This window comes from Pteronotus mesoamericanus, unplaced genomic scaffold (genome assembly GCF_021234165.1).
Source record: "Pteronotus mesoamericanus isolate MK-2021 breed Mesoamerican mustached bat unplaced genomic scaffold, CSHL_Meso_final contig_25, whole genome shotgun sequence".
NCBI classification, from domain to species: domain Eukaryota; kingdom Metazoa; phylum Chordata; class Mammalia; order Chiroptera; family Mormoopidae; genus Pteronotus; species Pteronotus mesoamericanus.
Window position 1 is genome coordinate 40,629,973 of NW_026555105.1, and position 12,787 is coordinate 40,642,759.

At 36.6% G+C, this 12,787-nt stretch overlaps 1 protein-coding gene across 2 annotated transcripts in view; it reads left to right on the forward strand.

The window, feature by feature from the left end:
• Positions 1–12,787, forward strand: part of XRN2 (5'-3' exoribonuclease 2) — a 101,888-nt gene that overhangs the window by 23,342 nt on the left and 65,759 nt on the right. Inside the window, exons 5-13 of one of the 2 annotated variants that reach the window (XM_054574138.1) lie at positions 1,472–1,530; positions 1,607–1,696; positions 4,578–4,650; positions 4,790–4,840; positions 5,322–5,479; positions 9,801–9,875; positions 9,962–10,095; positions 10,195–10,252; positions 10,336–10,443. In XM_054574138.1, the coding sequence (XP_054430113.1) occupies positions 1,472–1,530; positions 1,607–1,696; positions 4,578–4,650; positions 4,790–4,840; positions 5,322–5,479; positions 9,801–9,875; positions 9,962–10,095; positions 10,195–10,252; positions 10,336–10,443 (806 nt within the window). The remainder of the gene's footprint in view (positions 1–1,471; positions 1,531–1,606; positions 1,697–4,577; positions 4,651–4,789; positions 4,841–5,321; positions 5,480–9,800; positions 9,876–9,961; positions 10,096–10,194; positions 10,253–10,335; positions 10,444–12,787) is intronic. The other variant, XM_054574139.1, reaches the window with a different exon arrangement.

Consider the following 12,787-nt stretch of genomic DNA (forward strand, 5'->3'; position numbering starts at 1 on the left):
TGGTGAAGTTGGACTTTTTATAGGATGTATGAAGAAAGGGAGAGGGTGGGTGGTAGCTTTTTCTTATGAGTAGGCAAAGGTTTAATTTAATTAGGGTTCCAGAATATCCAAGGAAAATTTATGTTTACTGTTGAAGAAAAGTAGTTCATGGAACCCTTCGCTCCAGTTATTAAGCTTGTTCATTTCTGCACTATACTCAAAGGGAAACTTGGAAATAAAAGGAGGGAATTCTGATAGGGAGAGCACATTGTCAGTCCCTTTCAGGTTACCTCTTAAGCTAAGTTTTATGCATCATTGAGTGCTTCTTATTTCTATAGGGCTGTTAGAAAGCTACATTTCTGTAAAGATTTTCCTCAGATCAGCCTTTTGGCTTGCTTACTGCTTCCCATAAGAACTCAGAGGTCTACATGAGTAGGCCTGGGATGATGTGATCCATATTTACAGGCTTTCACTTTCAATATAGGTTGATGCCACCACTTGCTGAGGCAATGAGGTACCCAAGGTTTTTCCATGTGGGGTGTAGAATGGAGTGCAGTCATTTTTGTAGTTCCCCAAAGCCTTGAAATTTCTGATGAGTATATACGTAGGAATTGAATAAGTCTCAGCAAGGAGGAAGGTCAGGGGTCCTGATGCCCACTGGGACTGGTTCTCTGCCAAGACCCCTGTGTGTGAGACAGGGCATGGTTGTTGCATGGATGATTTGTTTGTTATTTTGTTACGTAAGACAATGTAGTATGATAGACAAGGAAAGCCATAATTTATTGGCTGGAGATACTGCATTTGCCAGTTGAAAAGAAAGATACCATAGCATAGTCAGCTCAGGACTGCAGTTACGATGAATTTTTATGTTACTTTAATTTGCTGGAATTATGCAAGTGTATCATTACATTTAGCTGCAGCTTGTACTTAATGCTCTAAAAGCTGTTTGTATTTATAGCAGATTGTCTTTGATTTTAAAGATGTCTTCTTTCTTGAAGATATTATGAAATATATTTGTGTCCTTAGGAGAAGCTAATCAGTAATACAGAGGAAAAAATACAATTTTAAAGGATTTTTATTGCCATCTAGTTGCCAGTTTTATTTCTTATATAAAGATGTGATAAACTCAGCATTGTAATTTTGTTTTACTAAGGTACCTTTATCCTAATAACTTACCAGAATTAAAACCCCTAACCCCATGTGTGTATGTGTTCTGCTGCAGAGGGCATTAGGAAGAAGGTCAGCATTTTAATATTTTTATGTAACAATATAGTATCTTTTGTGTACCATATATTGTTTGACAGTCATGTTAAAGCTTAAATTAAATTTGAGGGGGGGAATCTTATTTTGTTCTCCCATGTGGGAGAACATTGTTCCTCAGGCGACAATACTTCTTCTTTGTATTTAAACTTTCTGTTACTGTTCTGGCTCAATATTGAGTAATTTACTTGGTTTTTTGGGAGAGAACAAAACATTGTCTCTTTTTCTTTAGGTGGCTTTCTTCCTGCAGAAGAAATAAAAGAAAGATTTGATAGCAACTGTATTACACCAGTAAGTAGTCTTATACTTTTATACCTCTTGCTAACTCTTAAGTGATAGGTTAATTTATTTTCTTGTTTCATTTTAGGGAACTGAGTTCATGGACAATCTTGCTAAATGTCTTCGCTATTACATAGCTGATCGTTTAAATAATGACCCTGGGTGGAAAAATTTGACAGTAAGTTTTACATTTTGGTACTTCAGAAAGATTAGGGTAATCATTTGAGGCCGTACTTTGGTATGACTGATATTACTTGTCCTTTCTTCCCCACATAAAATGCTAGTTTCCAGGGTTATTGGAAATGGGATGCCTTACATGATCCAATTTTATAGACAGCAGAATTTTCTCTCAATGTCAATTTTGTCCTGTTATTATCACTATGAAGCCATAAAATGGGACTTAAATTTTTATTTTATTTTTTTTTAAAGATTTTATTTATTTTTAGAGGAGAAGGGAAGGAGAAGGAGAGAGGGAGAGAAACATCAGTGTGTGGTTACCTGTCACATGCCCTTACTGGGGACTGGCCCACAACCCAGGCATGTGCCCTGACTGGGAATCGAACCACCTTTGCTTCACAGGCCTACACTCAGTCAACTGAGCCATATCAGCCAGGGTGGGACTTAAATTTTAAAAATATATGTGTATGTATGTATGTATACTTGAAAGTAATTTTTTTAGTATATTTTGTTGATTATGCTATTACAGTAGTCCTAGTTATCTTTCTCTCCTTTATCCCCCTCCCCCTGTAACCCTCTTCCCTCTATCATTCCCTCATGTCCATGAGTCTCGTACATATAAGTTCTGTGGTTTCTCCACTTCCTATATTCTTCTTAACCTCCCCCTGTCTGTTTTGTACCTACCATCTATGCTTCTTATTCCCTGTGCCTTTTCTCCCATTCTCCATCCTCCTCCTCCCCGCTCATAACCCTCCATGTGATCTCCATTTCTGTGACTCTGTTGCTGTTCTATTTTGTTTTTGTTTTTTAGGATCTGTTGTTAGGTGTGAGTCTGTTGTCATTTTACTGTTCATAGTTTTGATCTTCTTCTTTTTCTTAGATAAGTCCCTTTAATATTTCATATAATAAGGGCTTGGTGATGATGAACTCCTTTAACTTGACCTTATCTGGGAAGCACTTTATCTGCCCTTCCATTCTAAATGATAGCTTTGCTGGATAGAGTAATCTGGGATGTAGGTCCTTCTCTTTCATCACTTTGAATACTTCTTGCCAGCGCCTTCTTGCCTGTAAGGTTTATTTTGAGAAATCAGCTGATAGTCTCATGGGAACTCCATTGTAGGTAACTGTCTCCTTTTCTCTTGCTGCTTTTAAGATTCTCTCCTTATCTTTAATCTTGGGTAATATAATTTTGATGTGCCTTGGTGTGTGTTTCCTTGGGTCCAACTTCTTTGGGACTCTGAGCTTCCTGGACTTCTAGAAGTCTGTTTCCTTGGCCAGGTTGGGGAAGTTCTCCATTATTTTTTCAAATTAGTTATCAATTTCTTGCTCTTCCTCTTCTCCTTCTGGCACCCCTATGATTTGGATGGTGGAACATTTAAAGTTGTCCCAGAGGTTCATAAGCCTCTCCTTGTTTTTTTTTTTGAATTCTTGTTTCCTCTCTCTTCAGGTCGAATGTTTATTTCTTCCTTCTGCTCCAAATCTTTGATTTGAGTCCCAGTTTCCTTCCCTTCGCTGTTGGTTCCCTGTCTATGTTTCTTTTTTTCATTTTGTATAGCCTTAACTTCTTCCTTTATTTTGTGTCTGTACTTAGTCATTTCTCTGAGCATCTTGATTACCAGTGTTTTGAACTATCCATCTGATAGTTGGCTATCTCCTTGTTGCTTAGTTTTTTTTCTTGAGTTTTGATCTGCTTTTTCATTTGGGCCATATTTCTTTGTCTCAGCACGCCTGTTACGTTGCAAAGGGTGGAACCTTAGGTGTTCATCTGGGCAGGGCAACCCACTTCACTGCATTGTGGTGCTGCGTATGGGGGAGGGGTGAGAAAGGGAACAATGGCACTTGCATGGCTCTTTCCTGCTTTCTGTCACTTCCCCTGCTACCCACAAAGTAATTGGCCTCTTCCAGTGCTGATTCCTGGGTGTGTTTGTGTAAATTCCACATTCCTGTGGGTCCCTCCTACAGGCTCTCCTGTGAGACTGAGAGTTTCTCCTGCCACCAAACCTCCACAGATTTTTACAGCCAGAGGTTTTGAGGCTTTATTTCCCTGCACTGGAACCCTGGGTTGCACGGTCTGTCTCACTCCCTACTTGTTCCTCCGGTTTATCAGCAGGCGAAAGTGGGATTGCCTGGCCCACCAGCAGCCCCACCAGCAGGCCCACCAGCTGGTCCCAGCTGCCCATCTACGCCCCTCCTACCAGTCTGGATGAATGTTTCTTCTTTAACTGCTTGGTTGTTGGACTTGTACACAGTCCAGTTTTCTGGCAGTTATGGTGGCTTTTTGTTTTTAAAATGGTTGTTGTCCTTATTTTGGTTGTATGAGGAAGTAAAGTATATCTACCTATGCCTCCATCTTGGCCAGAAGTCCTGAAAGTAATTTTTAAATGAAAATGTATTAGAATCAAATGATAGGATATTAAATTTCTGGATCTACGTTTCAAGAATGGCTATGTTCTCCTAAATATTTAAGTAAAATGTAAATAAGCTTTTATGTAATTTTATATTTATAAGCTTTTTTCTCCCTATTAATTAGATATGGCAAATTGTATTTAATAGGTATCTTTTATCGATTACTCCCTGGTCTTACATGGTTTGGTACTACATCTTTGAAAAGTAATGAGAGTAATGAAAACTTGTAAACTGATCAGATATTCTAAGGACTAAGTTTGACCCAAATGTTACATTTTTGCTATTTCATGTAGTAAGTTAATCAGTGAAATAGTTTGGATGCTTAACATACATACACATCTTATTAAGAAAGGTTTCCAATTAATAAGACTATCTTAATACAGGTATTTCAATTTATTTTTAAGATACTCAGTTCTGTTAAGTTTTGTGCTATAAATTGTGAATGAGCTAAAAGTGTTAAAAATGGTTTTTTATAGGTTATTTTATCTGATGCTAGTGCTCCTGGTGAAGGAGAACATAAAATCATGGATTACATTAGAAGACAAAGAGGTAAAGCTCACTCATAAATATTTGATTATATATTCTATTAGGAAGAAAGATACACCATTATGTAGAAAATGTTTGATAAAATGTGATATTCCTGTGGTATAAAACATATTTATATAATACATGTTTCCCCCCTCTTTAGCCCAGCCTAACCATGACCCAAACACTCATCACTGTTTATGTGGAGCAGATGGTAAGTTTCTTTTTTGGGATTTGATTGTCTTTGATTAAACCATAGCAACTTGATGGGTTTGTGTGTAGTAATGGATTATTCATGGTTGCCTAGAAATTCTAAAATGCCATGCCTATTTTATGTTTGAGAGGGAGCTAGTTTTGAGTTTGTTAGTCTGTGATTAATTTACCTGTGTTTAATCTGTTTTTACATTAAAACCTTAATATTGTTTCACGTACCTTTAAAATAGAAAATTTCCCAAGTGTTGTATCCTGAATTGTAGTCTGACTCCTAGGACCATGTATCTATCTGGAGGACATCCTGTTGGCTGAAAACTACAAGGAGTTGTTTGGCTTTTTGGCTTAGCCACCTGTCTGTGTGCTCCCTTGGACTTTCATTTGTGCTGGTGCCTTGTTTTTTTCGTAATGTCCTGTGCCTTCCATTATGGTAAGGATCTTCTCAGAAAAGTGCTCACAGTTACGTATTTTGTCGTTGTTGATAGCTGATCTCATCATGCTCGGCCTTGCTACACACGAACCCAACTTTACCATTATTAGAGAAGAATTCAAACCAAACAAACCCAAACCATGTGGTCTTTGTAATCAGTTTGGACATGAAGTCAAAGACTGTGAAGGTCTGCCAAGAGAAAAGATGGGAAAGGTAAGAGTTTGAGGTGGTAGTTGCCTCATTTAAAATTGTTTTATTTATTTTTTTATTCTACTTTTGTATTGTGATAAAATATACTATGTAGGAATTGGCAAAAATAGGTTTATAGTTCATATGGAAAGAGACTATAAGGTTAAGATTATAATAATACAAGAATAAACTGTTTCACGCACTCACAACTGTAAACCTACTTTTGCCGCTCCTGTGTGTTTTTTATTGTAAAAAAAATACAGTGTTAACCATTGTAAGTGCACAGTTTAATGGAAATAAGTATATTCAGTTTCTTTGTTTTTCGAATGGACAGAAAAAGACTATGGTTGATTAGATTTTTACCTACTGCTCCATTGCTCCTCACAGAGATATCTTTTAAATCTCTTAATTTTGCCTTGGCTGGTGTAGCTCAATGGATTGAGTGCTAGCCTGTGAAGCAAAGGGTTGATGGTTCGATTGCCAGTCAGGGCACATGCCTGGGTTGCGGGCCACGTCCCCAGTAGGGGGTGTGCGGGAGGCAACCACAGGTTGATGTTTCCCTCACTCCCTCCCATCCCCATTCTCTAAAAATAAATAAACAAACTCTTTAAATCTCTTTATTTAACAAGAGTGTTTTTCACTTTTTTTTTTCATTACAGTTGACATTTCAATATTATTTTATATTGGTTTCACGTATGCAGCATAGTAGGTAGGCAATTATATAATTTATGAACTGATCCCCCAGATTATTCTAGTACCCACCTGGCACCATACATAGTTATTGCAATATTATTAGCTATATAGTCTACATTGTACTTTCCATCCCCGACAATTCTGTAGGAGCCAATTTGTACTTCTTAATTTCTTACCTTTTTCACCCACACCTCCAATCCCCAATTCCATTTGGCAACCTTCAGTTTGTTCTCTGTATCTGAGTCTGTTTCTGTTTTGTTTTGTTTTTTTAATTTTTTCAAAAAGGTTTTGTTTATAGAGAGGGGAAAGGAGGGAGAAAGAGAGGGAGAGAAACATTGATGCGGGAGAGATACATTGATTGGTTGCCTCTCGCACGCCCCCAACCAGGTACCTGGCCCACAGCCCAGGCATGTGCCCTGACTAGGAATTGAACTGGCATAGTTTTGATTTGCAGGCCGGTGCGCCATCCACTGAGCCACATCACCCAGGACTGTTTATGTTTTGTTTGTTTATTTTGTTCTTTAGATTCCACATATAAGTAAAATCATACAGTATTTGTTTTTCTCTGACTTATTTCACTGAGCAAAATATCCTGTAGGTCGTCCATCCATGTTGTAGCAAATGGTAAGAGTTTATTTTATTATTTTATTTTTGTGGCCGAGTATTGTACAGTATATAGGTAGCACTTCTTCTTTATCCAGTTGTCTGTTGATGGACACTTGGGTTGCTTCCACATCTTACCTATTGTAAATAATGGTGCAGTGAACGCAGGTGCATATGTTCTTTTCAATTATTGTTTTGGATTTCTTCAGATACATACCCAGGAGTGTAATGGTGAGTCATAAGGTAGTTCTCTTTTTAACTTTTTGAGGAACCTCCATATTGCTTTCCAAAGTGGCTGCACCAATTTTCAGTTTCACAAACTGTGCATGTGGGTTTCCTTTTCCCCACATCATTACCGACACTGTCATGGATTTACTGATGATAGGCTTTCTGACACGTGGGAGGTGATCTGTCATTGTGCTTTTAATTTGCATTTCTCTGACAATTAGGGACATTGAGCATCTTTTCATATGTCTGCTGGCCATCTGTACGTATGTCTTCTTTGGAGAAGTTTCTGTTCAGGTCCTCTGCCCATTGTTTAATTGGATTTTTTTTTTTTTTTGCTGTTGAGTTGTCTGAGTTCTTTATAAATTTTAGATATTAACTTCTTATGAGATGTATCAATATCATTGGCAGATACCATCCCCCCCCATTCAGTAGGTCCTTTTTATTTTGTTGATGGTTTCCTTTGCTGTGCAAAAACTTTTTTAGTTTGGTGTAGTCTCATTTGTTTATTGTTTCTTTTGTTTTCCTTTCCCAAGGAGATATATCAGAAAAAAATATTAGGGATATGTGAAAATGTTTACTGCCTATGTGTTCTTAATAGGATCTTTTTAAAGGATTTCTGTGGTCTTGAATCTTACATTTAAGTCTCTAATCCATTTTGAGAGATTATTTTTATATATGGTCTAAGAAGGTGGTCTGGTTTTTTGTTTTTTCGTTTTTTCTTTTGCATGTATCTGTCCCAATTTTTTACAAGACTGCTTATTGAATAGACTGTCTTTACCCTATTGTATGTTCTTGCCTTTTTTATCATATGTTAATTGACCATGTAGGCATGGGGTTATTTCTGGGCTCTCTATTCTGATCTATTACTCTGTGTGTCTTTTTATGCCAGTACAATGTTGTTTCTATTACTGTAGCCTTGTAGTATAGCTTGATATCAGGTAGAGTGATACCTCCAACTTTATTTTTCTTTTTCAAGATTGCTGTGGTTATTTGTGGTCTTTTATGATTCCATATAGATTTTAGGACTATTTGTTCTAGTTCTGTGAAAAATACCATTGGTATTTTGATACAGATTACATTGAATTTATAGATTGCATTGGGTAGTATGGACATTTTAACGATGTTAACTCTTCCTCTTGATCAGCACGGTAAATGTTCCATTTATTTGTGTCTTCTTCAGCTTCTTTCTTCAGTGTCTTATAATTTTCTGAGTATAGGTCTTTTACCTCCTTGGTCAAATTTATTCTTAGGTATTTAATTTTTTTTTTTGATGCAGTTGTAGATGGTATTGTTTTCTTCATTTCTGTTTGTGGTAGTTCATCATTGTATAAAAATGCAATCAATTTCTGAATATTACTTTTGTATTTTCCCACTTCACTGAATTCATCAGTTCTAGTAGTTTTTTGGTGAAATCTTTTGGGTTCTCTATATATAATATCATGTCATTTGCAAATAATGACAGTGTTAGCTCTTTCTTTCCAATTTGAATGCCTTTTTTTCCCCCTTGTTTGATTGCTATGGCTAGGATTTTCAGTACCTATGTTGAATGTAAGTGGTGAAAGTGGACAACCTAATCTTACGGAGAACAGTTTTAGTTTTTTCCTGTTGAGTGTGATGTTAGCTTTGAGTTTGTTATATATGCCCTTCATTATATTGAGGTATGTTCCCACTGTTCTCACTTTGCTGAGAATTTTTATTATAAATCAATGCTGGATTTTGTCAAATGCTCTTTCTGCATCTATTTATATGGTCATATGATTTTAAAGTTTTTTTTTAAAGATTTTATTTATTTTTAGAGAGAGGAGAAGGGAAGGAGGAGGAGACGGCAAGACACATCAGTGTGTGCTTGCCTCTTCTGTACCCGCTACTGGGGACCTGGCCCAGAACCCAGGCATGTGCTCTGACTGGGAGTCAAACCGGTGACCCTTTGGTTTGCAGGCTGGCACTCGGTCCACTGAGCCACACCAGCCAGGATAATTTTAAATGTAAACAAACATTCAAAAGCATGCACGCTCTTTTTATTTCCACGTTTTCTAACATATCTTGAGCCATCGATCTTATAGGTAATAATGCCTATTGCATATGATTTATTTGTAGATGTTATTTGTTTCAGTGGTTATTCTTCTTAAAAGGAACTACAAGTCAAATATATTACATTTTTTGTTTTAAATATTTAAGTTGATATTGAACATATTAACTTTTAAATAACACGTAGTTTCTATTTTGGGTTACTTGATTATATCCATTCCCCTTTAAAGGAGTTTCTATCTGTTTCAAGATTATTGAACCTTTTTAAAAGGCATGCCAAGTTTGCTGAGGGGAGGGATATATAAGGGGACGAAATGATAATGGAGAAAATATAATAAAGACTATTTTTTAAAAAAAGACATGTTGAGTGAAAAAGAGCAGGTAACAAATACCTCTTTACAGAGAAAGATCCAGGAATTTACAGGGGTTGGCAAACTACAGCTCTCTGGATTTGGCCTATGACCCTAGAATGATTTTTACATATTCAATGGATTGTCAAAACAAAATAAAACATTAAAAAAAATATGCAACAGAGACCATAGTGTGACCCCCACAGGCTAAAATATTTACTGTTTCCTTTTCAAAAAAACAAAAACAAACAAAAAAAATTTGCTTCCTCCTAATGTGTGACTGTATAATTTTATTTTTAAAAATAAAAAATGGGTTTGGTGAGTTCTTTTATTTAAAAATTATATTAAAGTGGATCTTGCTTTAGGAAAATCCATATTTATTTGGTTGAGAAACTTACAGGGTTTAGAATAGATTTGTTTAATCTTTACTCCCTTTCTTGTAGCACGATGAACTTGCAGATAGTCTTCCTTGCACAGAGGGAGAGTTTATCTTCCTTCGCCTTAATGTTCTTCGTGAGGTATGTAGCTATAATCATTGGAATCAGCACTCTAAAACAAGGTGCCTTTTAATAGTTTTAATGGCAGTGTTCTTTTTTGGTTGTAGTATTTGGAAAGAGAGCTCACCATGGCCAGCCTACCATTCACATTTGATGTTGAGCGGAGCATTGATGACTGGGTCTTCATGTGCTTCTTTGTAGGAAATGACTTTCTTCCTCATCTACCATCATTAGAGATTAGGTATGTGTGTTTCTTTCGGTTTTCAGACTACTGCTTTAGCCTCATTGCCTTTACACTGCATAATCTTCCTAATGTATAATGTTTGTTTCTTGGTTACAGGGAAGGTGCAATTGACCGTTTGGTTAACATATACAAAAATGTGGTACATAAAACTGGGGTAAGTTAATTCTTGAATAATTTCAAAACAGAAGTATTTGCTTTTACAAGAAGGTCATTTTACATGTATTTTATCACTTACAGGGTTACCTTACAGAAAGTGGTTATGTCAATCTGCAAAGAGTACAGATGATCATGTTAGCAGTTGGTGAAGTTGAGGATAGCATTTTTAAAAAGAGAAAGGATGATGAGGTAAAGTGTTTCTATTGCAGTAGCTAAATTGCTCCTGTCTCTAATAGGCTATGATGATCCTGTGATTGTACTTTTAACCCCTTTGAGTGCATTGTTATATCATTATAGTGTATCAAACATCAGTGTAATCTTTAGTGGTCAGTGCTTTAATTTTATAAAGGTCATGATGCTTGCTGTGTGGAACTATATTGCACACTGTGTGAATTTTTTTTTCTCTCTTCATGATCTTAATTAAGATATAAATTGAAATGCTTTTCTAATCAATAGGATGTAAAACGAAGCTACAAGAATGCTAGGATTGAGTTAGTAGCTGCCATATTTGCAGGAAATATTTACTCTCTGGAGACAGGTTAAGAGCTAGGAACTCTGGTAATAGAGTGTAACCATGTATATGTTGGATTGAATTAGCTAAAGCAGATGGTTGCAGCCTTGAGTAAGAAATTTAAGCATAAAAGAAGAAAATAAAGTAACCAAGCTTAGAAATTGATTATATCTGATAAGGCGAGGACAGGTGAGAAGTCCAGGTTTTGACTTAGGTAGTTGGAAGTTTGCTGATGCCATTCACTGAGATAGCAAGTACTGAGGTGGAACAGGTTAGGGTGATGACAAGGGAGAAATTGAGTTTCACTTTGGAGATAACTCAGTTTTAGGGGCACCTCAAGCACTCAGGACACTTGAAAGGGGGAAAGTCTGGGAAGCAATTTGATAGCCATGTGTAATGCTCAGAACAGAAGTTTTTTAAAAGGATATTTGAGAACCATTAGCAGCTGGAAGGTACTTCAAGTCATGAGTGTGAACTTGAAATCTCTGGGAGCTTATGTGGAGTCAAAGTGCCTCCAACAGAAACCTCAAGGAGAAGCATGGATGGACATTTCTAGATAAGGAGAATGAGGAGCCAGTTCTAGAGAGATGGGAGGAAATACCTGAAGAGAGGGGAAGCCTGAGGTGTCAGAACTATATGGACAGGTCCCTGGTCTTCAGCAAGGGGTTCAGAGGCCCTGGGAAGTTAGTGGGGGCAGCAGCCCGGGGACTGAGTGGGTTGGAGAGTAATTGTGGGGGAGTGGCAAGGGAGGTAAGCAGTGGGTAAAATGAACAAATAGTAGTAACTTCTTAGAAAGTAAAGGAAATCCTTTTGGAAACTAAATTTATAAATGGTCACATGGCTATTTTGAGCAAATAGCAACATAAAATTGCTACCTTGTTTCATGATTTCCTAACAGATTCAAACATGTCACTGTATCATATAAGATTTCCATTTTCTTCAACTTTGTTATTTTAGAGCTTTCAGTAACATTTTAAGTAAAAGAGTGAGTGGACTGTTAGCATTCCTTCCAAAGCCATTCATATTTGATAATCTTTTTGATGGCAAGAATTTTTCACATGTAAAATTCAAATAACAGAACCAATTTTGTCTGGGATATCAAATGTCTTCCAGAATGGCCATTTTTAACTAAGTCTTCAACAATTATAGTGGCTCCACTTGACCTGCTACCATTTATGCTTAAGGAAAAAATATATTTAGTGTTTACTACTTGGTGTAAAAACCTCTTGTTAGAATAGTCCTTTTATGTAGCTTTGGTAGACTATATACTATTAAATATTCATCGTATTTGGCATTAGAGCAGGCGGTACAGGGTTTGTTAGATACAAGAGTACTTCAGATTTAGGTAATAATGATTTTCAGATGGCCTGGCAAACAGGGCATTTTAAAACTATGGATCTTTTTGGTATCTGACACCATATGACGTCCATCAACATGGTTGAGCATGGATGAGGGTGGGATTATGAAACCTCAGAAATTCAATATAAAACTCTATGGTCATATGTGCTTTCCTGAAAAGTGTGTCCACTTTTGACAGATTTCCAGAGGAGTTGATAGCACCCAGATGAACCTGTTTTGCTTATGTGTGACTACCACCCCTAGAAATAGTAACCAGCAAAATAGATAGTAGAGGAGGAATACATTCAATATTTGTTACTAAAATTAAGGAACTAGTTCAGATATGTGATGCTTTTTATTTTATGAGCTTTGAGGTTTGCCTTTTATCTTGCAAAAATTGTTTATTTATTCAACAAATATTTATTAAGTATTATCATGTGCCAGATGGTTTTCTGAGTGTTATGATACAACAAGAACAAAACAAACCAAAACAAAAACACAAAAATTCCTAACATCACAGAGCTGGCATCTTTCTGGAGGAGATGGTTGATAAATACAAAAACTTAAGTAAATTGCGTAATGTCTTAGTGATAAAAGCCATGGAGAAAATTAAAGCAGGTGAGGAAATATCTGGAAAGGTGGTGATAGGTAGTTTGCAGTTCTAGAAAAGGTGACTAGAGAGGA